The sequence below is a fragment of the Salmo trutta genome, chromosome 1 (genome assembly GCF_901001165.1).
Source record: "Salmo trutta chromosome 1, fSalTru1.1, whole genome shotgun sequence".
Lineage (NCBI taxonomy): Eukaryota > Metazoa > Chordata > Actinopteri > Salmoniformes > Salmonidae > Salmo > Salmo trutta.
In genome coordinates, this window is record NC_042957.1 from 33,246,731 (window position 1) to 33,272,398 (window position 25,668).

General features: G+C 40.0%; 1 protein-coding gene across 1 annotated transcript; it reads left to right on the forward strand.

Annotated features, from left to right (window-relative positions):
- The first annotated feature begins 906 nt into the window (after positions 1 to 906).
- Positions 907 to 24,511, forward strand: LOC115194379 (gamma-aminobutyric acid receptor subunit rho-1-like). Its single transcript, XM_029754037.1, has 10 exons — positions 907 to 1,151; positions 12,102 to 12,152; positions 15,426 to 15,532; positions 19,730 to 19,797; positions 19,946 to 20,169; positions 22,940 to 23,022; positions 23,168 to 23,308; positions 23,433 to 23,585; positions 23,785 to 23,981; positions 24,177 to 24,511. The coding sequence occupies exons 1-10, from the start codon at positions 1,045 to 1,047 to the stop codon at positions 24,468 to 24,470; spliced, it is 1,425 nt and encodes a 474-aa protein (XP_029609897.1). The 5' UTR covers positions 907 to 1,044; the 3' UTR covers positions 24,471 to 24,511.
- The last annotated feature ends 1,157 nt before the right edge of the window (positions 24,512 to 25,668 follow it).

The following is a 25,668-nucleotide window of genomic DNA, read 5'->3' on the forward strand; positions in this document are numbered from 1 at the left end:
GACCGCATGTTTCAGGTCCCGCCAATATCTAGAAACATTCAACAGCAAATTAACAACATTCCACGGGCCACAATCAACAGCCTGATCAACTTTATGCGAAGTAGATGTGTTGCGCTGCATGAGGCAAATGGTGGTAACACCAGATACTGACTGGTTTTCTGATCCACACCCCTACAGTACCTTTTTAATGTATCTGTGACAACAGATGCATATCTGTGACAACAGATGCATATCTGTATTCCCAGTAATGTGAAATCCATAGACTAGGGCCTAATGAATTTATTTCAATTGACTGATTTCCTTGTACGAACTGTTTTATTTTTGTTCTGTATAGAATAGAAGAGGCATTTGAATTTAATTGAATTCAATTATATTTCCTTTCATTCGAGTTGCAATTCTGTGTCCTGCTTGAATTGAAATCTCTGAGCCATTCTCAATAAAATTCTGAATCGAGCACAACAACCCTGCTATCAATTTGGTATTATGAAAACAATGAGTGAACATTATTGTGAAAACAAAGAATAGCCATTGTTTAAAACGATTGGCATAGGATTTACTTTATGAAATGTTTTACTGTATTTAAAGATGTTTGGTAGAGGGCATGTTAGCCTAGAGTCAGGTGTTCTGAGGTATTTCAGCCCACATGACCATTTGAAATAATTCCGCCCTATATATCATATAATGTGCTCAATTACGTAAATATGTTAGGCTAGGGACAGAACTGCCTTGTAGCCCACTCTCGCCTTTTAACCTGAGCTAACAGATCTGCTCTTGAGAGCCAGAAAACTGGACGTGCTGCGCTATGCTCACACATATACGATGGGGAGAACATCTGAGCCATCTGACGTGGAAGGATTTATAGGTTTAGGCGAAATTGCTTTCCCAACAGTGAGATTAAATACCTCGGATGTTTCAGTGTGTATGTGTGTCTATACGGTACCAGGGATCATGCCTAAGGGACATAAAAAGTTCTCACTGTAGCCTTTATTTTCTGAAACTAGACTTTTGGATAACTGGGTCCAGAACGCTGTCAGTGTGGACACTATGCTCACGGATGTCCTACTGCTGCTGCTACTTGCCTCGATGGTTGGCGCATCTGTGAGGTCGGTTGGTCCAAGGGGGCATGTGCTTCAGAACTACAGAAAAATCAGGTAGGCTACATGATTGATGTGTTTGAAATTGTCATAGACTAATATCAATCACCACAGGCAGCACTTGATGTGTATTGCAAGATGCTCATGGACATGCATAGGCATAGGATATGCCAATGGTTACTGAGAATTATGCTCTAGTGTGAAAGTGTACTTGGCTGCTTCTACCTCTGCTGTGACTATTATTGGCGGGTACATTTTTGGCAGGTAAGCAGGACAAAAAGCGCGGGAGGACTGTAATCTATTTGTGCTACCACCAGCAATGCTCAAAATGACAATCACTTTCCCTCCCTGCTGTAAGTAGCATCATACCATTTAGATGAGATTTAATAGCCTTCAAAACAGAAATTCATCTGAAATTGGTTCATATGCTTCTCTGTAGGGGACCTTTATATATATATATATATATATACACAAAGGTACGTGGACACCCCTTCAAATTAATGGATTATATAGGGTATATACACTAACGGTCAAATGTTTTAGAACACCTACTCAATCAAGGGTTATTCTTTATTTTTACTATTTTCTACATTGTAGTATAATAGTGAAGACATCAAAACTATTAAATAACACATATGGAATCATGTAGTAACCAAAAAGTGTTAAACAAATCAAAATATATTTTATATTTGAGATTCTTCAAATAGCCACCCTTTGCCTTGATGGCAGCTTTGCACACTCTTGGCATTCTCTCAACCAGCTTCACCTGGAATGCTTTTCCAACAGTCTTGAAGGAGTTCCCACATATGCTGAGCACTTGTAGGCTGCTTTTCCTTCACTCTGCGGTCCGACTTCACTGAGCACTCCATCACTCTCCTTCTAGGTAAAATAGCCCTTACACAGCTTGGAGGTGTGTTGGGTCATTGTCTTGTTGAAAAACAAATGATAGTCCCACTAAGCCCAAACCAGATGGGATGGCGTATTGCTGCAGAATGCTGTGGTAGCCATACTGGGTAAGTGTGCCTTGAATTCTAAATAAATCACAGACAGTGTCACCAGCAAAGCACCCCCACAACATAACACCTCCTCCTCCAAATTTTACGATGGGAAATACACATGCGGAGATCATCCGTTCACCCTCACCGCGCCTCACAAACATACTGCGGTTGGAACCTAAATCTCAAATTTGGACTCCAGACCAAAGGACAGATTTCCACCGGTCTAATGTCCATTGCTTGTGTTTCTTGGCCCAAGCAAGTCTCTTCTTCTTATTGGAGTCCTTTAGTAGTGGTTTCTTTGCAGCAATTCGATCATGAAGGCCTGATTCACACAGTCTCCTCTGAACAGTTGATGTTGAGATGTGTCTGTTCCTTGAACTCTGTGAAGCATTTATTTGGGCTGCAATTTCTGAGGCTGGTAACTCTAATGAACTTATCCTCCGCAGCAGAGGGGTCTTGCATTTCTGTGGCGGTCCTCATGAGAGCCAGTTTCATCATAGCGCTTGATGGTTTTTGCGACTGCGCTTGAAGAAACTTTCAAAGTTCTTGAAATTTTCCGTATTGACTGACCTTCATGTTTTAAAGTAATGATGGTCTGTCGTTTCTCTTTGCTTATTTGAGCTGTTCTTGCCATAATATGGACTTCATCTTTTACCAAATAGGGCTATCTTCTATATATCCCTGCTACCTTGTCACATCACAACTAATTGGCTGAAACGCATTAAGACGGAAAGAAATTCCACAAATTAACGTTTAAGAAGGCTCACCTGTTAATTGAAATGTATTCCAGGTGACTACCTCATGACGCTGGTTGAGAGAATGCCAAGAGTGTGCAAAGCTGTCATCAAGGCAAAGGGGGGCTATTTGAAGAATCTCAAATATAAAATATATTTGGATTTGTTAAACCTCTCTGGCGCATGTGGGACGAACTCGTCCCACCTACGTAACAGCCACTGAAATCCAGTGGCGCGATTTTTGAATCGTTAGAAATACTATTACTTCAATTTCTCAAACATATGACTATTTTACAGCTATTTAAAGACAAGAATCTCGTTAATCTAACCACACTGTCCGATTTCAAAAAGGCTTTACAACGAAAGCAAAACATTAGATTATGTCAGCAGAGTGCCCAGCCAGAAATAATCAGACACCCATTTTTCAAGCTAGCATATCATGTCACATAAACCCAAACCACAGCTAAATGCAGCACTAACCTTTTATGATCTTCATCAGATGACACACCTAGGACATTGTGTTATACAATACATGCATGTCTGTTCAATCAAGTTCATATTTATATCAAAAAACAGCTTTTTACATTAGCATGTGACGTTCAGAAAAAGCATAACCCCCGCAAACTTCCGGGGAATTTACTAACAGTTTGCTAAATTACTCACGATAAACGTTCACAAGAAGCATAACAATTATTTTAAGAATTATAGATACATTACTCCTCTATGCACTCGATATGTCCGATTTTAAAATAGCTTTTCGGATGAAGCACATTTTGCAATAATCTAAGTACATAGCCCGGCATCACAGGGCTAGCTATTTAGACACCCACCCAGGTCAGCCTCCACCAAAATCACATTTCCTATAAGAAAAATGTTCTTACCTTGCTTGTTCTTCGTCAGAATACACTGCCAGGACTTCTACTTCAATAACAAATGTTGGTTTGGTCCCAAATAATCCATCGTTATATCCAAACAGCGACGTTTTGTTCGTGAGTTCTAGACACTATCAGAATGCTACATCACGGTCTTGCGCATGGCGCATTGGCGTGACAAAAAATGTCTAAATATTCCATTACCGTACTTCGAAGCATGTCAACCACTGTTTAAAACCAATTTTTATGCCATTTATCTCGTAGAAAAGCAATAATATTCCGACCGGGAATATGCATTGAGCCTAAACAGCCGAATTAAATTTCTCCTCAGGAGCGAATCGTGCACGAGCCTCATTCAAAGGTCCTCTGATCCGCCACTTACCAAAGGCGATAATGTGTTTCAGCCTGAGGCTGCCTCGTCAACCTTCAGGTATTTCCCGGGTTCTGAGAGCCTATCGGAGCCCTGGGAATTGTCACGTTACAGCTAAGATCCTTACTTTTCAATAAACAGATGCAAGACGCACGACTCCTTGTCAGACAGGGTACTTCCTGCATGAAACCTTGTCAGGTTTTTGCCTGCCATAGGAGTTCTGTTATACTCACAGACACCATTCAAACAGTTTTAGAAAATTCAGAGTGTTTTCTATCCAAAGCTGAACAATAATATGCATATTCTAGCTTCTGAGTTGGTGTAGGAGGCAGTTAAAAATGGGCACATATTTTTCCCAAAATTCTCAATACTGCCCCCTAGCCCAAACAGGTTAACACTTTTTTGGTTACAACATGATTCCATATGTGTTATTTCGTAGTTTTGATGTCTTCACTATTATTCTACAATGTAGAAAATAGTAAAAATAAAGAAAAATCCTTGAATGAGTAGATGTTCTAAAACTTTTGACCGGTAGTGTGTATATATATAATGAGGAGGGAATTACTGGAATTAGATGCTGGCATGATGTATTTAGACTGTAGCTGTTCTCGTCCATTTCTATTTGTGATGAAGCAAGGCCTATATCCCCATTCTTAGGTATAGGCTATTATTGTATAGGATATTCCTTTGTTGACCTGACTGGGTAAAGTCATATTTTAAACGTTTGTGCTGGGAATAATTATGAAAATGTCAGTATTTCACAATTCTGTATGTATTGAGATGTGTCAGCCTGTGTTATTATTGCAGCTGGGATTGGATCCTGATGCGTATTGCATTATAGAGGGTTTTGTTTGGTTGATGCAAGGTGCGTGGTTAGAAAAATCACTTAATCAGATTACGTAACCTACATTTATTGTTATTGTTGTGGCTTTGCTACCTGAAGGTTAACCGATTGGAAAGCAGAAGAGCAACATCTCATTGTAATTAAAAGTGATTTTTAATACATCAATGATGTCACCATATAGATTTGTTGATTTATAGACTAGTAATTTGCTCCATTTGGGCTACATCTAGTACAGTTTTTCCCAATTCCAGTCCTCCAGTACCCCCCCAAGAGCACACATTTGTGTTGTAGCCCCAGACAAACTCACCTGATTCAACTCACTTGAGGGCTTGATGATTAGTTGACAAGTTGAATCAGGTGGACTTGTCTGGGGATACAACAAAAATGTGTGCTGTTGGGGGTACAATTAATGGACATTTTTGTAGTGGTTGATACATTTTTCGTAAGAGAAAATAGAGTCTGAAATTTCAAAGTGGAAATGACATACCTTTGAAACCTTTTTAAACCTCAAATACACTACAAGTAAAAAAAATAAAATAATAAAAAACTTTATTTAACCAGGTAGGCTAGTTGAGAACAAGTTCTCATTTACAACTGCGACCTGGCTAAGATAAAGCAAAGCAGTGCGACACAAACAACAACACAGAGTTACACATGGAATAAACAAACATACTGTCAATAATACAATAGAAAAAGTCTATACACAGTGTGTGCAAATGAGGTAGGATAAGGGAGGTAAAGTTTAACATTTCCCATTCAAGCCTTTATTTTCTGAAACTGGACTTTTGGACTGGTTGCAGTTATCCCGCAACAGGGTGATCAAATTAAGATCCGACATCTGTAGTTCAATGTGGCTGTGCACGGGTATGCCATGCAGTCGCCTATGTGGTGCTTTGAATACAGCTGGCCCCTGTCCAGTCACATAAGAAGGACTGTAGTTAACTTTTCCCTGCAGTGCTTCTTCACTGCAACCCTCATACCACATCATGTCATGTCTCAGTGCCCCAGGACTAAAGAGACAGCAGGTTTTCTAGTTACATCAGTGACCTTCTGTAGGAATAGATGTTGGTCGCAGCACGTTTAGCCATCAGCATGGCTTTTGCCAAGTGCTTGTCTTGACCAATTACATCACTTCCTTTCCCAGTCCACCTGGCACCTCACACGCAGGACAAACTCCTCATCTTATTGACCCAATGTATTCAAACCTTGTGTGAACAGGCACTGTCTGTGTGTCTTGCGCTGTATTGCACAAATTACACTGCACAAATGAGGGCCCACAGTCCATTTGGTTATAAAGATTACACTGTACTAGGTTTAAATAGCGATGATCTCCTGTAGTCCTTGCGTTGATCCTTAGATATTGCATCAATTCACATTTGATGTGCCAGATGTCTGCTTAGCCACAAATGGATGTTCTGGCCTCACCCTTATCGTGGTGGACCAATCCCTTAGCACAATGGACCGGCAGGGGAACTCATTGAAGATCATTGCATTACTGACTCAGTCAGCGCCTGCCTAAAACAATCAAATCAACGATACTGTCATGTTATTTAAAATCCCAGAGGCATCTGCTGAGAGAGTTAAGATTACGTTGCTTCCTGAGGCTTATTGAGAAAGAATTTAGCAGATGTGTGTACACCTTCCACCTTTACTTTCCATTAGAATACCTAGAAAGGATCATAGTACAATATTAATCCTCTCTGACCTTGTGAGAAGAATATGGCATTGATTTGATTGGAACTGTTTATGTGGGTGATGATTCCAGTGGTTTTCTTATTTAAGCAACATGATGTTTGAAGCATTATTTGAGATATGCAGGTCAAAATAGGAAATGGCCTCGCACATCAGTGTCAGCTTGTTTTAAGATTTTTAGGTCAACCACCTTTGAGGAGCTTCACTCATGCCTCTCTCTTATTGCCACCAGAGTTCTTTCTACCGAGGCTTTTCATTTTAAGACCAAGCTTAAGCTGCTTGGAATGTTTATAGCTTTGAGTATATAGGCATTACGAGCCCGATTCAGGAAATGTACGCCTTTCCTACGCAAGCCTTTCCTATGCACTTCTCAATAGTTGGTATTCATACTTACCTTGCGCAGGTATGTAACAGGATTGGCAGGCGTGGTGCCCTTGCGCACGCTGAATACACGCTGAATAAATGTAATTAAACTGCTGAAACCCTCCCACATGCTAGCCAACAGATTTTCTCATGGAGTTTTCAGTACATTCAGTACGTTATTTAGTACATTTATCTAAAGCCATCCCTTTAAATTTGGTGTACCTTTAATCTTAATTTTCTCAACAGGCTGACTAGAATATATGGAGAGAACGGTTCAGAATATTCGGGATCAATGAAAGAAAGCCATGTAAACACATGCATATTCATCTCCTTTTCAGCACCAGTTGGTAGATTTAAAAATACTCTGATCTTGTATATTATTTTGGGTTAGGAACATATTTATGAATAATACAAAAACAGGTTTGGAGAACCTTTACGCACTAAATATATTGGTGAATCAAAAATACAGTGGTTTGATTCATCCTGAAAGTTGCATTATTCAATTGTTCAATCCGTGAAATATTGGAAGGTGAGGAAAGTGTACAATAGGGGTTGAACAGTAGTCCTATAAATCTACCCTAATAATCTTTATTATAATCATGGAACTGTGATGACAATGGTCAAGTAGTCGGGAACCATGCGCCAGTCTCCAGGTTTAGGTTTAAACTTCTACGTGTGGTCTGTGTTCCATAATGTTTCAAATAGGCTACACGTCCCACATTATTGCACAATGTTATTATACTATTGCTATCGAAAGTGACAGTGGAAAGAAAGGTAAACTAATGATGTAATGGAATGACGGAAAATGTAAAGAAACTAACACTAAAGTGACAGTTATAAATGTATGTGGGTACAAAAAAATGCGCTATCTAGAACCTAAAAGGGTTCTTCAGCTGTCCCAATAGGAGAACCCTTTGAAGAACCCTTTTTGGTTCCAGGTAGAATTATTTTGGTTCCAGAGGGTTCTACATGGAACCCAAAAGAGTTCTACCAGGAACAAAAAAGTGTTCTACATGGAACCAAAAAGGGTTTTCCTATGGGGACAACCGAAGAAACCTTTTGGAACCCTTTTTTCTAAGAGTGTATAAGTGACGGTGGCTACCGAGAGTGGCTAAAAAAAAAACATTTAAACAGTGAAAAGTCCGGGCATATAATTTATACATTCTAGAAATCATAAATCAACTCAGTAGGTTTGGTGTTATACTGTCATTTGCACATGGCTATACAGAAGCCTATAGCTTGGATCTCCAAATTTCATCCAGCATTTTATAAACTTCACTGTGGAAAAGTTGATATGCTGTTATGCTTCAGTTGGCTGCCATACAACCTGAAGCTGGGGAGACGTAACATAGTAAAAGAAAATTCAGGACACTAAAATTAGTATGATATGTTATATTTGGTCGGTATGTATTCATTTGTGGATGTCCATCATTCATTTTGTAGGTTATGTTACGAATTAAAATGTGTATGATATGTTACTAAGTGCGATATGTTATGAATTTGCAATACGCATGATATGAATTCCAATTTTTGGTGGCTAATGTTAAAAAATGTTTTACCTTTATTTAACTAGGCAAGTCAGTCAAGATCAAATTCATATTTTCAATGACAGCATAGGAACAGTGGGTTAACTGCCTTGTTCAAGGGAAGAACGACAGATTTTTAACTTTCCAGCTCAGGGATTTGATCTAGCAACCTTTTGGATGCTAGTCCAACGCTCTAACTACTAGGCTACCTACCGCCCCTGAGGTTAGGTGTTAGGATAAAGGGTTAAGGTTAGGGTTAGCGGAAGGGTTAGCTAACATGCTAAGTAGTTGCAAAGTAGCTCAAATGCTAAAGTCGTCCTTGATGAGATTCGAACACGTATGCTAGACGTTCGCGTTATACGTCCACCCACCCTCCTTTCATTTTTGCCTTAAGTAACCTTCTTTCTGTCTTATGTAGCCATACCAAACGTAACATATCATACTAGCCTGTGCCATGTGACTGGTTTTACAGTTGTATCCAGCTATCATAAGGTACAACTAGAATGTAGCCTATGGAGAAGGCATTCAGAATGGAGATCAATAAAATACAGTCATCAAAACATATGCATATCTCAGTTTCGGGAACCCATGCACAGATTTAAAAACTCTCTGATGTTTCACAATATGTAGGTTTAGGGAAGTTTTCATGATCCCTTGGCAATCATGGAAAAATGGGTTGAGAGTCTTTACGCACAAAAGAAAAGGAAAAAGGTGGTTTGATTCATTTACAAAATTGCTACATTCAGTTCTTCAAACCATGGTAATGTTGGAAGATTAGTGTACATAGAATTATGATAGGGAGAGTAGTGTACAATACCCTGGTCTATTGCCCGCACTCACCATGGAACTGTGTGATGACACAGTCAAGTTTTGCGTCATGCGTCAGGTTCAAACTGCTTGGTGTGCGCTTATTTAATTAGCCTACATTTTTTTACATGAAATATGGTGAACTGTTAGTGATCCTCAGCAACAACCACCGTGACAGCATTTACAGAAGAAGAAGAATGAAACGAAATGTAGACTATACCAACTGAAGGGATCCAACAGTACATTGACAGTTAAATATGTGTGGATATTAAGCCTACTGACCGACGATATTGAAAGTGGCTAATATTTAACATGATGGAAATGGGAAACAGAGAAAGTCTGGATATATAATTAAAACATTGGAGAGTGACCAAAGGTTAGATTTTCCGCGACTGTTATTGCGTAATGCTTTGCATCCTCACATTCACATGTACCCATTTGGCTTGTGTCTCCAAGTTTCATCCCTTGAAGTTAAAAGGCCATATAATTTAAATTCTGCATAATGGCACATTTCATAAACATCACTGTGGGAAAGTTGAAATGTTAATATGCTTTACTTTGCTGCCATGTAACTGGTTTCACATTTGTCTCCAGCGATTATAAGTTAAAATAGATCTAAAACAATTTTTATTTTTATTTTGTGAGAAAAAATTACCTATTTACCTGATTTGTTTGATATTAATAGTTAACAATTAATACTTAACAAATAGTAAGACATTTCTGTTCTATTAATGCTGTGTTTCTGTAAAGGGATGGTTTCCACTCTAGCTTCCTGCAGTTAGCCTGGGCATATGTTCAAGGAAATGGGTTTTGCTAGCAATAGCTTGAGCTGACAATGACTTTGTGATAAAAACCTACAGCTGGCATTCCATAGACAATATGTGGAGTGTGTGACCTGAGATAGAGATAGCCTGGAAGAGTTTAGAACAATCCCTCATTTTTCATCTTCATCCTGGCATCTCGGAAACTAAGGGGGTAAAACAAAATCCGTGCAGATAACCAGGAGATGAACCCAAGGTGGCTTATGATGCCCACCAATCAGCATGGGAAGTGTGGAACCAGCCCTGTATAAGCATTTTTAGGTCTCCTATATAAGATCTCTGTTTTTTTCATTATCAGTTAAGCTCTCGGCAACACACTCAAGAGTGTGGGGTCGACGGCTTCATTATTGCAATAATTCATCGATATTAAATAAAGATGATAGTTTGAAGAAATGACAGTCTCTCTCAGTATGAATTTCCATGACAATTTACAATCCCCATATCCAAATAGCTTATTCATTTACTTAGCTCTTATAAATAGCTCTTATCAATTTGTAAATTACAGTGCATCTATCTGAAACAATTATGTAGATATTCCACTTGGAATCAACAGGTTGCTAGACCTTATTCATCGCTTAAAAGTGGTGGAATTATGAGGGAAAAATGTCAAAGTCAGAATGTGGCATATCTGTAGACACACCTTTGTCACACCTCCATTTCTGTGATCTCCACCCTGAACGAATAGCCGGTTGAAACGTGTTACCTAATGCCTAAATTCAAGGTCAGAATATGTATAGTGAAAAAAGTGCATAAAAAGGGAATTAACTTCCATTTAAGCATGCATAACTCAAAGGGGCTTAAGTTATTGTATAATGATATGAAACTATATTGTTCTTCTACAAAGAAGGTTGTCTTAAATTGGAAATTCATTACAAATCATAAATGGACCAAATCAGTCAACCTCTGACCTGACGGATTCTAAAGCAAGGCAAAAAGTCTTCTGTAAACTGAATTTGCTTAGTGTGTTTCTGACACCAATTATAGAATAAAACATGTTTTATGAAATGTACAGTACCAGTCAAAAGTTTGGACACACAAAACTATGAAATAACCCAGAGTTACCTCTGCTGCAGAGGATAAGTTCATTACAGTTACCAGCCTGAGAAATTTCAGCCCAAATAAATGCTTCACAGAGTTCAAGTAACAGACACATCTCAACATCAACTGTTCAGAGGAAATTGCGTGAATCAGACCTTCATGGTCAAATTTCTGCAAAGAAACCACAACTAAAGGACACCAATAAGACGAAGAGACTTGCTTGGCCCAAGAAACACTAGCAATGGACATTAGACCGGTGGAAATCTCAAATTTTGATTTGTTTAACACTTTTTTGGTTACTACATGATTCCATATGTGCTATTTCATAGTTTTTATGTCTTCACTATTATTCTACAATGTAGAAAATATTAAAAATGAAGAAAAACCCTTGAATGAGTAGGTGTGTCCAAACTTTTGACTGGTACTCTATATGTTATGAGGGAATCATATCATAATTCCCAGATTAAGATTATATCTAGAGAAAAAGATTACATCAGTGAAAAAGATATGGCAGAATACCCTTTGCCCTTTTAATCCCTTAGGTCAATGCTAAAGTAGTGACTCCTCTAATAGCCTGGAGAATATTCTCCTAAAGAGCTTCTAACCTGCACAGTCAAATTGAATGGTGCTCAGTAGTCCTAGCAGCTGCCTGGACAAAAAAAAACATGGAAATGGCACCCTATTCCCAATATAGTGCACTACTTTTGACCAGGGCCCTATCCTACTGTACTTCCTACTTTCAAGCAATGCTTTAAGCAATGCCCTGGTCAGCAACACTACCATTAAGTGGATGAATGCTGGTGCAAATCGATGTTAGTGTTATTTTTGAAGATGTCTGAACGCACATGGGACTTGGGAACAACTCTTCTGATGGGCTGTTTGAATGGACTGTGATGTTGATAAAGTGTCCTTTAGATCCCATTTTTCTTGGTTTTCTTATAGATTCAAAAGAGAAGTACCACTGACAGTAAAAGGACATCGAAAGGTTGGCAGGTAAGAATTCTTAATCTAAATACAGTCTCACTGACATAGAGTTTAGTCCAGAGGATCTGATTAAGGGGAGCAAAGCAACTTTCACCACTGGATTATTTACTTGGTTATTTTTATTGAACAAAAATATAAACGCAACATGCAACAATTTCAAAGATTTTACTGTGTTAAAGATCATATGAGGAAATCAGTCAATGGAAATAAATGAATTAGGCCCTGATCTATGGATTTCACATGACTGGGAATACAGATATTCATCTGTTGTTCACAGGTACCTTAAAATAAATGGGCCTCGCAATGGGCCTCAGGTACTCGTGACGGTATTTCTGTGCATTCAAATTGCCATCAATAAAATGCAATTGTGTTCGTTGTCCATAGCTTATGCCTGCCCATACCATAAACCCACCGCCACCATGGGGCACTCTGTTCACAATGTTGACATCAGCAAACCGCTCGACTACATGACGCCATACACTTGATATGTGGTTGTCAAGCCGGGTAGATGTACTGCCAAATTCTCTCAAATAAAATTGGATGCAGCTTATGGTAGAGAATTTAACATTAAATTCTCTGGCAACAGCTCTGGTGGACATTCCTGCAGTCAGCATGCCAATTGCATGCTCCCTCAAAACTTGAGACATCTGTGGCATTGTGATGTGTGACAAAACTGCAGATTTTAGAGTGGCCTTTTATTGTCCCGAGCACAAGGTGCACCTGTGTAATGATCATGCTGTTTAATCCGCTTCTTGATTATCTTGGAAAAGGAGAACAGGGATGTAAACAAATTTGTGCACAAAACTTGAGAGAAATATGCTTTTTGTGCATATGGAAAATATGGAAAAAATCTGGGCTCTTTTATTTCAGCTAATGAAACATGGGACCAGCACTTTACATGTTGCGTTTATATTTTTGTTCAGTATACTTATTTAAGAGTATAGCTTTTGTTAAAGTGGAACTGACAGCATTTTGGCAAAAATACATTTTATTAAAATCGGTTCATATACACCCCCAGGAAGAATATAACACTTTTCTAAGCAAGCACTTAGATATGGTCATTTTCATAAATTCATAAAATGTTTGGGTATGACGTATAGTAGGGCATTTGTGAAAATTCTAAAGCAATATCATGTGGGAACGACGGCCGTGTGTTTGCAGTAAATAAAACCTAATAATAACATACAGTATGTCTTGTCCAGGACCGGAGCCTACGCAGACCGGTGCGCCATAACCAATCAGAGCTAGCCTGCCATCATTCACTTTGAACTGGACTGTGTGTTTACAGGCAGTAGCAACAGAGCGACTTTAGATCATTAGAAAGCAATCATTAGGCTACCTGGGGTGGCAGGTCTTGCTAGCTAGCCAAATGACACCTGCATCTCTAGCTGTGGCCACCGAAAAGCGATATGAAGGGGAAAAGTTGGTCACTCGTCCACTCCTCCAATGACATGACATCCTCCCTGGATAACAGTTGATGAAGTTTGTAAACTTGAACGACTGTTATCCAGTTAGCTAACTCTAGGCTCCAGTGTTTAGCTTACTAAATAAATAGCTACATAAATAGATACGCTAGCCTATTAGCCACATTGTGACTGACTTGTGATCATTTCCTTTACTAGTTTGATTGTATTGGCATTTCCAGCCCAGTTACATTCGTCCGTTTTTGTCCAGAATATTGAGTCATTGAAACTGAAACAGTGCATCCTGAATGGAGGCAGTAAACAGTGTACCTGGCCAGCTGTGATTTACAACCTGATAGTAATATTTTTTGGACTACGAAGAAATGTATTGGTGAATTATATGAATCATGCATTGAACTGCATCCATCTATTCTGCCAACAATGCCTTACTGTACGTCATGGAATTTTGAGTCAAATGTAACCTGTTTTTAAAACCTCTTATAAAGTTGTTTTTGTTGCATAAACTAGGAATTTTATATATTTGACTGACATTGATTGTTTGTTTCATTTCTGCAAAGTTGTTAAAACGCTGTCAGTTGCACTTTAAATTATACTCAGAGTATAAAATAGTCGGCTTTAAAGCCTTTTACCAAGCCCTGTGCAATCTAGCCTCACATGCTGACCACACAGCTTACGTCGCGTGCCTGAGCGTTGCAAAATAAATGTACACATACATGTTATTCAATCATTGCACCCAGACTGCTTGCGCGCGTCAACGAGCGTCTGCGTAGCCAGGCACTAAAATATAACTTGGTTCTATTTGTGATGCTTGACGCGCTGCAAGTACCCGCCTCTCCCATCTCCTCATTGTTTTTTAGGAGCATATACCCACGTGCCATCACCTCATTGGTTTTTAGGAGCATATACCCACGTGGGTGATTGAAAGATGAACTAAGGTCCACACTCCAGTCCAGTTGGTAGTGGTAATGCACCTTAAAGTTGGTTGCCAACTGCCATATAACGTCCAAAGAAAAAGAAGCCTGAAGGAGGAGATATTACTAGAAACAAACTCGGTTTACCCTTTTATCTGTGGATGAATTGTCGGAGTAGAGGACACGCAATCAGAACACGCGATCAGGAAACTGTTGCTAGCTAATTTGTCCTGGGATATAAACATTTGGTTGTTTACCTGAAAGGCACAAGGAGATGGCACGTGGGTATATGCTCCTAAAAACCAATGAGAGGATGGGAGAATCGGGACTTGAAGCGTATCAAGCATCACAAATAGAACCAAGTTCCATTTTAGCGCCTGGCTACGCAGACGCTCGTTGACGCGTGCGAGCAGTGTGGGTGCAATGATTGAATAACATGTATGTATACATTATTTTGCGACGCGAACGGTGTGGTCAGCATGTTATCCTTAGCATGGGCGGGGTCAAGGTAAGTTCAATATGCCCTGTGATGCATACTTCCAACTTGATATGAAAATACTGCCATAATTAATTAATCCTCATGTATATGAGCATAATTCTATGGACATTCTGATAAGCTTATATCTTGTAAGCCCCTTTGCCTTCTGATTGTTATTATTATTATTGTTATAGGACAAATACATGTTGTATGTAGGGTACCATTCGATAGGATGGTTGGCTTTCATATAGCCTGAGTGCCAGTCTGTTTGTGCTATCATGACAACTTGTCACTCATTGTCATATCAAACATGTTTGGTTTGACAGTGACAGCAGTGGAGTTGGCAAGAGCACAAATAGATCTAGGACAGAATAGTCTTGACAGTATGGTAGAGGTTCAGAGACAATGAAAATAAGTGTAATTTGAAACAGTTTGTTTCATTAGTCATGTTTTTGTCCCCTCCTCGCAGCCCTATACTGAGAAGAATTCCAGACATCACCAAAAACACCATGAGTAATTCAGAACAGCTCTTAAGCATAAATGATCACGACTTCACAATGAGGCCGGGCTTTGGAGGTGAGGTTTTTTAACAGTGCTTTATTGCGAGCCGTACAAATCTATCATTATCATCATCATCATCCTACTGTACAGTTCACCGATGTTTTCTGACATACTTTCAGTTCTTAATCATGATTTATCATTAAGTCGTTGTTAAATCATGCATTGACGTCAATGACAGATTTTCTGAAAAGTTACAGCTGTTTTACTCAAGTGAAGATATAGGCCTTTATCAGTTCTCGTAAGCGGATATTGGAAGCGGCTGTACACGATGTCTCGTGCTGCAGTGTGCCTTGAATTGATGAGATAACCAACTGGGATTATGTCTGCTGTGATTAATTGCAAAGTAGTAGCACTAGTCTGGAGCTCAGGGTTTCAATAACCCTTCTCTGACTTCTCTAATCTGAAGCCTTCTTGGGACCCAAATCCAGCTACTGCTTACTGATGGATTCATCCCAAAACACCAATAAAAGGGGATAAATTGGGTTGTAATTTAATTCCAAAAATGATTAAGATTCCAGAATAATCTATAAAGACAGTGAATTGTAACAGACGTAAACATAAAAAATGCAGGGTAATAATTCTGCTGTGGTGTTTAAAGCCAGTGAATAGTTGATGTGTGATTGCTCCATATATGACATATTTTACAGCATACTGACTCAACCACGTATTAACGATATAGATGCAATATATCCGATATCATCTTGTGTGAATCTGCACTTAAGCATGCAACAACAGTGCCGCATAATTTTGTACTAAGAGGCAATGTAGGCTCTTATAACTGAGTCGTATCTTTGACTGTTTTACATTGTGGTTATACGTACATACAGTACCAGTCAAATGTTTGGACACCTACTCATACTCAAGGGTTTTTCTCTATTTTTTACTATTTTCTACATTGTACAATAATAGTGAAGACATCAAAACTATGAAATGACACATATGGAATCATGTCGTAACCAAAAAAAGTGTTAAACAAATCCAAATATATTTTATATTTGAGATTCTTCAAAGTATCCACCCTTTGTCTTGATGACAGCTTTGCGCACTCTTGGCATTCTCTCAACCAGCTTCACCTGGAATGCTTTTCCAACAGTCTTGAAGGCGTTCCCACACATGCTAAGCACTTGTTGGCTGCTTTTCTTTCACTCTGCGGTACAGATTATCCCAAACCATCTCAATTGGGTTGAGGTTGGGTGATTGTGGAGGCCAGGTCATCTGATGCAGCACTCCGTCACTCTTCTTGGTAAAATAGCCCTTACCCAGCCTGGAGGTGTGTTGGGTCATTGTCCTGTTGAAAAACAAATGATCATCTGCTTTGCACTTAGTGGGACTGAGTATTGCTACAGAATGCTGTGGTAGCCATGCTGGTTAAGTGTGCCTTGAATTCTAAATAAATAATTGACAGTGTCACCGGCATAGCACCACCTCCTCCATGCTTCATGGTGGGAACCACACATGCGGATATCATCCGCTCACCTACTCTGCATCTCACAAAGACACGGCGGTGTTACGCACGCCTCTCGGAAGAGGGAACGCAACACCCTGCTACAACTCAACTCTCCGTGGTGTGAAAGAGGTATGGGTCTGTAGGTGTGAGTAAGGATGACAAAAGGCAGAGAATTACCGTTAACAAGGAATTTATTCCGTTGCACGGTAAGTTTGGGGAAAAGGGGCTGGACGGAACCAAAGCAAAGAAAGTAAATATCAAAGCCCCCTCTCCTACCTTACCTGCCTACCCACTACTTACCTAACTAGCACCACCTGGTGCACTAACCAAAATACAGGGGATGGTCCGCCCAGGTCTTTCCTAGTGTGCATAGACAGTAAACTACTACGGGTAATGTATGCACGCAGGCCTCTTGCCTAAGCACTCCCTAGGTGCCTTCCCCCCTGGGAACAAATGAAACACAAATGTAAGTAAGCAATTCCAATAATCAAAACCACACACACACACACACACACACACACACACACACACACACACACACACACACACACACACACACACACACACACACACACACACACACACACACACACACACACACACACACACACACACACACACACACACACACACACACACACAATACTTAAGAAAACTCTGAACAACACAGAATTAGCCATCAGCCTTCTCTCTCAGCAATCATCTCTCCTCTGAGGAACAGAACGCTGGCTTATAAAGCTTCAGAAGGAGTTGTTAATGGGATACAGCTGTATCCTGACGAGGGGGCGTGGTCAGCTCTCCAATTAGCAATGGGGGCCAACCAATCAGCTGCTTGTAGAGAATTTCAGGAATCCATTTCCTGAAATACATACATGAAAATACACAAACCACAACACAGAAACTGGGGAACGTAACAGGCGGTTGGAACCAAAAATGCCAAATTTGGACTCCAGACCAAAGGACAGATTTCCACCGGTCTAATGTCCATTGCTCGTGTTTCTTGGCCCAGCAAGTCTCTTTTTCTTGTTGGTCTCCTTTAGTTGTGGTTTCTTTGCAGAAATTCGACCATGAAGGCCTGATTCACACAGTCTCCTCTGAACAATTGATTTTGAATGTGTCTGTAACTTCAACTTTGTGAAGCATTTATTTGGGCTGCAATTTCTGAGGCTGGTAACTCTAATGAACTTATCCTCTGCAGCAGAGGTAACTCTGGGTCTTCCACCCCTGTGGCGGTCCTCATGAGAGCCAGTTTCATCATAGCGCTTGATGGTTTTTGCAACTGCACTTGAAGAAACTTTCAAAGTTCTTGAAATGTTCCTTATTGACTGACCTTCATGTTTTAAATGAATGATGGACTGTCGTTTCTCTTTGCTTATTTGAGCTGTTCTTGCCATAATATGGACTTCATCTTTTACCAAATAGGGCTATCTTCTTTATACTACCCCTACCTTGTCAGAACACAACTGATTGGCTCAAACGCATTAAGAAGGAAAGAAATTCCACAAATTAACTTTTAACAAGCCACACCTGTTAATTGAAATGCATTCCAGGTGGCTACCTCATGAAGCTGGTTGAGAGAATGCCAAGAGCGTACAAAGCTGTCATCAAGGCAAAGGGTGGCTACTTTGAAGAATCTCAAATATAAAATATATTTGGATTTGTTTATCACTTTTTTTGGTTACTACATGATTCCATATGTGTTATTTCATAGTTTTGATGTCTTCACTATTATTGTACAATGTGGAAAATAGTAAAACATAAAGAAAAACCCTTGAATGAGTAGGTGTCCAAACTTTTGACTGGTGTTGTATATACTGTATGTAGAGATATGAATGATATGTTGTATTGCTAGCTCATCGGATACACAAACAAAATTAGTGGTTCCTTTTGGATATGGTTAAGGGAAATGACGACAGTTGCTTCTTTCAGCTGTCTGCAATATGACATTTCAACCCAGGGCAGCAGATGATAAAATGCGCACACTAAATATGCTGAAGAGCATTCTGCTATTTTTTTTATTACATTTTTGGAACACTGTAGCCTAATTGTGTTTTTTTGCAGGGCTCTGGATGAAAGGGACTTGAGGAGAAAAAGCTAATTGTTTTTAATAGAATTGTCTAGATAAACATGACCCTTAAATACAGCTTCATAATCCAGACAGTTTAGTATTACAGCATTTTTTGAAGTATAATTTTAAATAGCCATTGACCTTTTGTTTTTGTCTGTATTTAATTATGTACCGTCAAGATTACCCCTACTCCGATAATTAACTATATAAGTTATTTAAGGAAACGAGTTACCTAAATGTTAACATATCTGATTGGTTTTGTTATAGTGCTGTCAAATATATCTTTTTTATCAAGTTAGTCGCAGGATTTGCTGTGATTAATCGCGATTTCTGTGATTAATTGTGATTTCAGAAATGTGCTAAAATTGAACTGTAATTTAGGATTTTTTATAAACATAAGAATATTGACATCTTGATTTTGTTCAAAGTAACAGGAGGGAAGCAAAATCTGGTAAATTGATAAAGCACACTTTCTTTAACCTCAATCTTAACTTGTTTTGACATCGCATTGTTGTTTTTTTAGCTGTATAGATTTATGTATTTGGGATGTTTTCAGTTTATTTTGAACACTGTTTTTTAAATGAGTGCCCGACATTGGACCTCAAATTAACGGATTAACTGTGACAGCCCAATGGAATTTGTTTACTTATGTGTTTCCTTTGAATTAAGTTAAGATTTGAGTTGTGTATATTTGCAGGACCTGCTGTTCCAGTTGGAGTTGATGTTCAGGTAGAAAGTCTGGACACGATCTCAGAAGTTGACATGGTAAGTGGTTCAATACTTTCTGTGAGCTGTGATATAAAGCATCCAAGATGCATAGGTCATCCATGATTTGATGATTTGGAAAGAAGAAGGCAAGACAATATGTGATGGCTCTGTTGAAATACTAGCATTGTCTTGCTCTGTGTTTCAGGACTTCACCATGACCCTGTATATTAGACACTACTGGAAAGACGAGCGCCTCTCTTTCCACAGCACCACCAATAAGAGCATGACCTTTGACGGGCGCCTGGTCAAGAAGATCTGGGTGCCAGACATGTTCTTTGTCCACTCCAAGAAGTCTTTCACACATGACACCACCACAGATAATGTCATGCTGAGAGTCTACCCTGATGGCAAGGTGCTCTACAGCCAAAGGTAACTCACCTGGTCAGAGTCCAACTTTAGTTTTGTTTTCAGTTTAAAGCATACTGGTGTAATGGAAGAGGTTTAGTGAAACATACTTCTCTGATGATGAGTAACCTTGCCTGAGACTGGAAGACTTGACAATAATGGATTGGATTTATATAGCATCTTTCTACCTACTGAGGTACTCAAAGCGCTTTACATAGTATGGGAGAAACTCCCCTCATCCAGGGGCTGCTCTAACCTTTTGGGGGCCCTAAGCAAGATTTGGTTAGGGGACCCCTCCCCTACATTTTACATACAGGAGCAATTACAGTAGGGTTAAGTGCCTCAATCAAGGGCACATAGACAGATTATTCACCTAGTGTACTCAGGGATTCAAACCAGAAACATTTCAGTTACTGGCCCAACGCTCTTAACCGCTAGCCTACTTGCCGCCCATAGGGCTCTGGTCAAAAGTAGTACAATTAATAGTTTTCCAACTCGCGAAAAATACATTTTACTGGGCCCCCTCTTGACAGTGGAGAGAAATATTTTCGATTTAAAGTTAATTTCTTGCAATTCTACACATTTTGCCATTGGGTGGAGAGAACATTTTGCAGTTTTATTGCTAATTTCCTGCAATTTCCTGTAATTACTCATGCCATGCTAACATGATCTGAGTGAGAATGACAAACAAAGTCAATGGGGGCTCCCTGGAGATCAGGGCCCCTTGGCATGTGCCCTGCGTGCCTGTTTGGTATTTGGTCATGACAGCTGGCTAGACTAAATACCGATCTAACAATTGTTAGATGACATGGCCTGAGGGACTGTAAGTGACAGACATAATAAGAGAAAAAGTAATTATGCACACATTTTGAAATTGCACCTGCTTTATTCTACTATTCTTACTCCCAATAGTAAGTTGAGACCCCACTGAGTTCCTAAATTTTTTAAATGTTTTTGGTCAGGCCCGGTAGTGGCCAGGGGCTCTAAGCAACCGCTTATGTCGCTTATGCCAGGAACCAGCCCTGACCTCATCCACCACCAAGGCTTTAGCTAAGCAGATACCCTTGGGAACTGTAGTGAGAACAGTAGCTTGTTACGTAAAATTAATCCAGAAAAAGCCAACAAATGATGGGTGAAATCTAGTTTGCTAGGTCTGATCACTATTTGGAATGGAATCAACTGAAGAGAAGTGTGTGGTGTTGTAAACACTAGTCTTTGCCAACTGGCAATTTACCACCAAAGTGAATTCATTACGCAAATCACATAGCTGCCAGATGAGGCAGGCTAAATTTAAACCTTCCATTCTTCTTTTTTTTATTACCCATGAGCAATTTGCAAATGAAAAAGTGCTGTCATGCTGTTATTGTGGGATCTATATCCTGGCCAAGTGTGTCTATATATTTAACTTGACCAAATAGACATGCAGTTTGTATCAACACATCATCATTTAATGAATGTAGTGATAAACTGTTTGTCAGTAAAGTATAGGCAAGCTGCAGGCAAAAAGTGAGTTTGTCATCTTAGTGAGTAATCAGAATGCTGGATCCAAGAGAGACACTGAATTTGTAATCCACAGTTGGTCCATTTGAGAGTTTAGTCAGCAAGAGCCAGTATCAAGATGTCTGTGTCAGTAGCGCCCTCTGCTGGCAGTCAAAACGCACTGCATACAGTCTTCTTGACACCTGTGGACACGGATAGTCATTAACACTTCCATCACTGGTGGAGTCAGCGATAATGCTCCCAAAACTCTGGTTTTGGGACTGTGAAGTCTGCCCTGGTAGACACACAGGCCGTCTGTAATCCCAATCTTGCGGTGGATTATAGGATTTCTCTGTCATTACGGATGTATAGGATTTGCGGAGGGACAGGGTGGTGTGTGTTCTACTTTAGATACAATGCAGGCTCATCATTAGGGTTAATCTCTCCGGGGGTTGGAACCAGAGATTTGACAGACAGAAACAGATTGGGAAGGGGATTAACTACCTGTTTACTATACGTGGACCTCCCTCCCAGAGGATCCCGTGTAGCAGCGGGTCTCTTCTATACTGAGCTGGATTATCTCCGCTATTTTCATGCATTCATCCCTGCCCTGGGGGCTCCAAATCTCCTCAAACAACTGACTCTGTGTGTACTGTATGTGTCTGAAATATGATATACAACAACACATATTCACCCCCAGCCCCAACCTATTTGTCGTTGTATTATTGTATCTACATTACTCAGTGTATTTCTTGACCTATAGGACAGTCCTTCCAGGATTCTGCGATCTGAACAGTATTATTATTTTATTATTATAATTTGAACAATTCCCGCATATTATGTTTGACCAATCACTGCACTAGTTCTGCATAAAATGGTCAAATCATCGCAATATTAGCGCATACAACTGAACCATCACTGCAGTACAAAAAGAGGGATCGCAATTTCAACCAATCACCGCACATTTACCCCATAATATGGTTCAATCAAACCACACGTCAACAAACTTTTTCCTTTGTCAGCGCATTTTCATGACAAATTGGACAAAATCATTTAATTTTGCCATGCAAAATGTCAGCATTGCTGCAGCAAAATCAAGCATTTTTGTCTGCAAAATATACATGTTTTTTCCTGTGAAAACCTGAAGAACTCATCTTAGCCTGAGTGCCAGTCTGTTTGTGCTAAAATGTCAACTCCTTGTCACTCATTGTCATGGCAAACATTGGCTTGACAATGACAGCAATAGCGCTGGCAAAAGCACAAACAGATCTGGGGCCAGGCTGTACTCAGCTGTCTGTGTTGTGTTCTCATGCAGGGTGACAGTGACATCAATGTGCAGCATGGACTTGAGTCGCTTCCCTCTGGACACACAGACCTGCTCCCTGGAGATCGAGAGCTGTGAGTCTCTGCTCTGATGACGTCACTTCCCCTTTTGACTCTCTCTCTCTCTCTGCTGTCACATTCAAATATATAATATAATGCACCTGTTCATAGACTCTGTTTCAAGTGGTGGACACTGAACAGCATGCCCCTTTCTTTTCAGATGCGTACACGGATGACGATCTGATGCTCTACTGGAAGAAAGGGAACAATTCCCTGAGCACTGATGAAAATATCTCCCTCTCCCAGTTCCTCATCCAGGAGTTCCAAACCACCACAAAACTAGCCTTCTACAGCAGCACAGGTACAGCACTGAAGGCTGAAACAGCACATGCTGTTCACTGTGATTTATCAAGGTTGGGTTCCTGTTATGCTAATACAATGCATCGTATATAACATATGTAATAACGTTATCCTCTTCCCTCCAGGCTGGTACAACCGTCTGTACATCACCTTCACCCTGCGACGCCACATCTTCTTCTTCCTGCTCCAGACCTACTTCCCTGCCACTCTGATGGTCATGTTGTCCTGGGTGTCCTTCTGGATCGACCGCCGGGCCGTACCGGCCAGGGTTCCTCTGGGTGAGTTAGCCACTAGTAGTCCCAAGATTTTAGTCAACGCTTGTTCGAAGCTTTTTATGATTCTGTCTTCGACAGTGTTCCATTTTTCGTTCTCACAAAGCCTAAACACCACTGATATTCTGCCTTCAGTAGTATATCCTGCTGTGTCCCTAAGTTTCAATGTTTCTGATCAGACGTTGTGTATGGTACTGTGCTCCAGGTATCACCACGGTGCTCACCATGTCCACCATCATCACTGGAGTCAACGCCTCCATGCCCAGGGTTTCCTACATCAAAGCTGTGGATATTTACCTCTGGGTCAGTTTTGTGTTTGTTTTCCTATCGGTGATAGAGTATGCTGCAGTGAACTACCTGTCTACGGTGCAAGAACGGAAGGAAAAAAAGCTACGGGAAAGGGTAAGTGCCATCTTAACAATCCGTGGATCCAAAGTGCCCGTTTCTCAGTCTGTAAAATATGCTCTGGGAAAAGTTTACCATTTAAAATTCCTCTGGAAAAAAGTGTAGGCTAGATGTATACAGTATGTGCTTGTCGGATGGAAAATGTGGGTACCGTAGCTCGGGATCAAACCCAATCTCTGTGTCTGTCTGCAGCTGCCCTGCACCTGTGGCATGACCCACCCGGGCATGATGGGTAGCTACAGCGAGGAGGACGTCAACAACACGGGGAACTATGACTGTATGCTTGAGGAGAACGGCACTATGAAGCAGCAGAGGATGATGGTCCATCTGGACATTGAGGAAAACAACCAAATCACAGGACATGTGGGCTCCAGTGCGTACAGCAGCATGTGGGTCGACACCCACGCCATAGACAAGTACTCCCGGGTCATCTTTCCTGGGTCGTATACTCTGTTTAACATCATCTACTGGTCCTGCTACCTCTAAAGATGCATAGAATGGAGGTAGTTTTCCAGATATAGAACCTTCAAAATACAGAAAGTGTCACAGTATGTTGCAAAACTCTTTATACTGTGAGACTTTCTGTGTTTTGAAAGTTCTAGATTCTGAAAATGTGATTGCTGACATGCAAAACATTTTGGGACTGTATCAACAGTGGACTAATGCAAACACCAAAATATAGTTTTTGAGTGGTATTTTCCTTTAAGTGAGGGAACAAAGCTATACCAAATAATTTCTGTAACAATAAGTACATTATTGTGCAGTTTAAATGAGAGAAGCATCCAGAATTGCATGTCTAGGCAACTTTGTAAAATGTAAATGCAATGTCTATGAAAACAGTGTCCAAATGGTTATTTCAAACTGTGCTATACAATTTCAGGGTATCATTTTGTGTATTTTGGTTTCAAATGGACCATTACACCTATTTGAATTGTGTTCCCCCTTTTCTGGATATGCTTGAATATGTATTGAATAACAGTACTTGTACAGTGTTTTAGCATGAATCTGTTAACTGGTTAAAAATTATTCCATGCATTTCTTTCAGTTTCTGCACACCCTTCACATTTATTTTAGTGTTTGATTCAACATGTGGGACAGGTTATTGATATTTTAATTTTGTCATTGATTTAAATGTTTTCTTCTAATGGCTGTTTGTGAATTCTGTACATTATTCTTACATTTAGTTAATAGGCTACATATTTCTTGCTTTAACCGCCCAGATATGATGATGACAGTTTAATTCACGTGAAATGAAATCTACTGGACTAACAGATTGACGAAGACCCCAAATATTATTATCAGTAGACTTTTGTCAGATTTATTATTACATTTCCTGAATGGAGATATAAAATGTTAAGGTTACTTGCGTAACCCCGGTTCTATGCTAATATGAGTGAGATGGGATTCACGGCTCTATGGGCTCGAAGAACCAATCACGCAACATCTGTTGGAGACAGACTGGTCAAGTGGCGAATGAGGTGAGCCCCTCTCCCCCTCAGGAGGTTGAAAAGATTTGGCATGGGCACTCAGATCATGAAAATGTTCCACAGCTACGCCGTTGAGAGCAACTTGACTGGCTGCAACACCACTTGATATGGCAACTGCACCGCCCTTGACTGCAAAGCGCTACAGAGGGTGGTGCGGACGACCCAGTTCATTCAGGATCTCTATATCAGACGGTGTC

Excerpts from the sequence above, each read along its gene's own strand:
- LOC115194379 (XM_029754037.1), top strand. The coding sequence starts at position 1,045 with ATGCTCACGGATGTCCTACTGCTGCTGCTACTTGCCTCGATGGTTGGC. Across the intron at positions 19,798-19,945 it reads CGATCTCAGAAGTTGACATG|GACTTCACCATGACCCTGTA; the intron begins GTAAGTGGTTCA and ends TCTGTGTTTCAG. Across the intron at positions 20,170-22,939 it reads AAGGTGCTCTACAGCCAAAG|GGTGACAGTGACATCAATGT; the intron begins GTAACTCACCTG and ends GTTCTCATGCAG.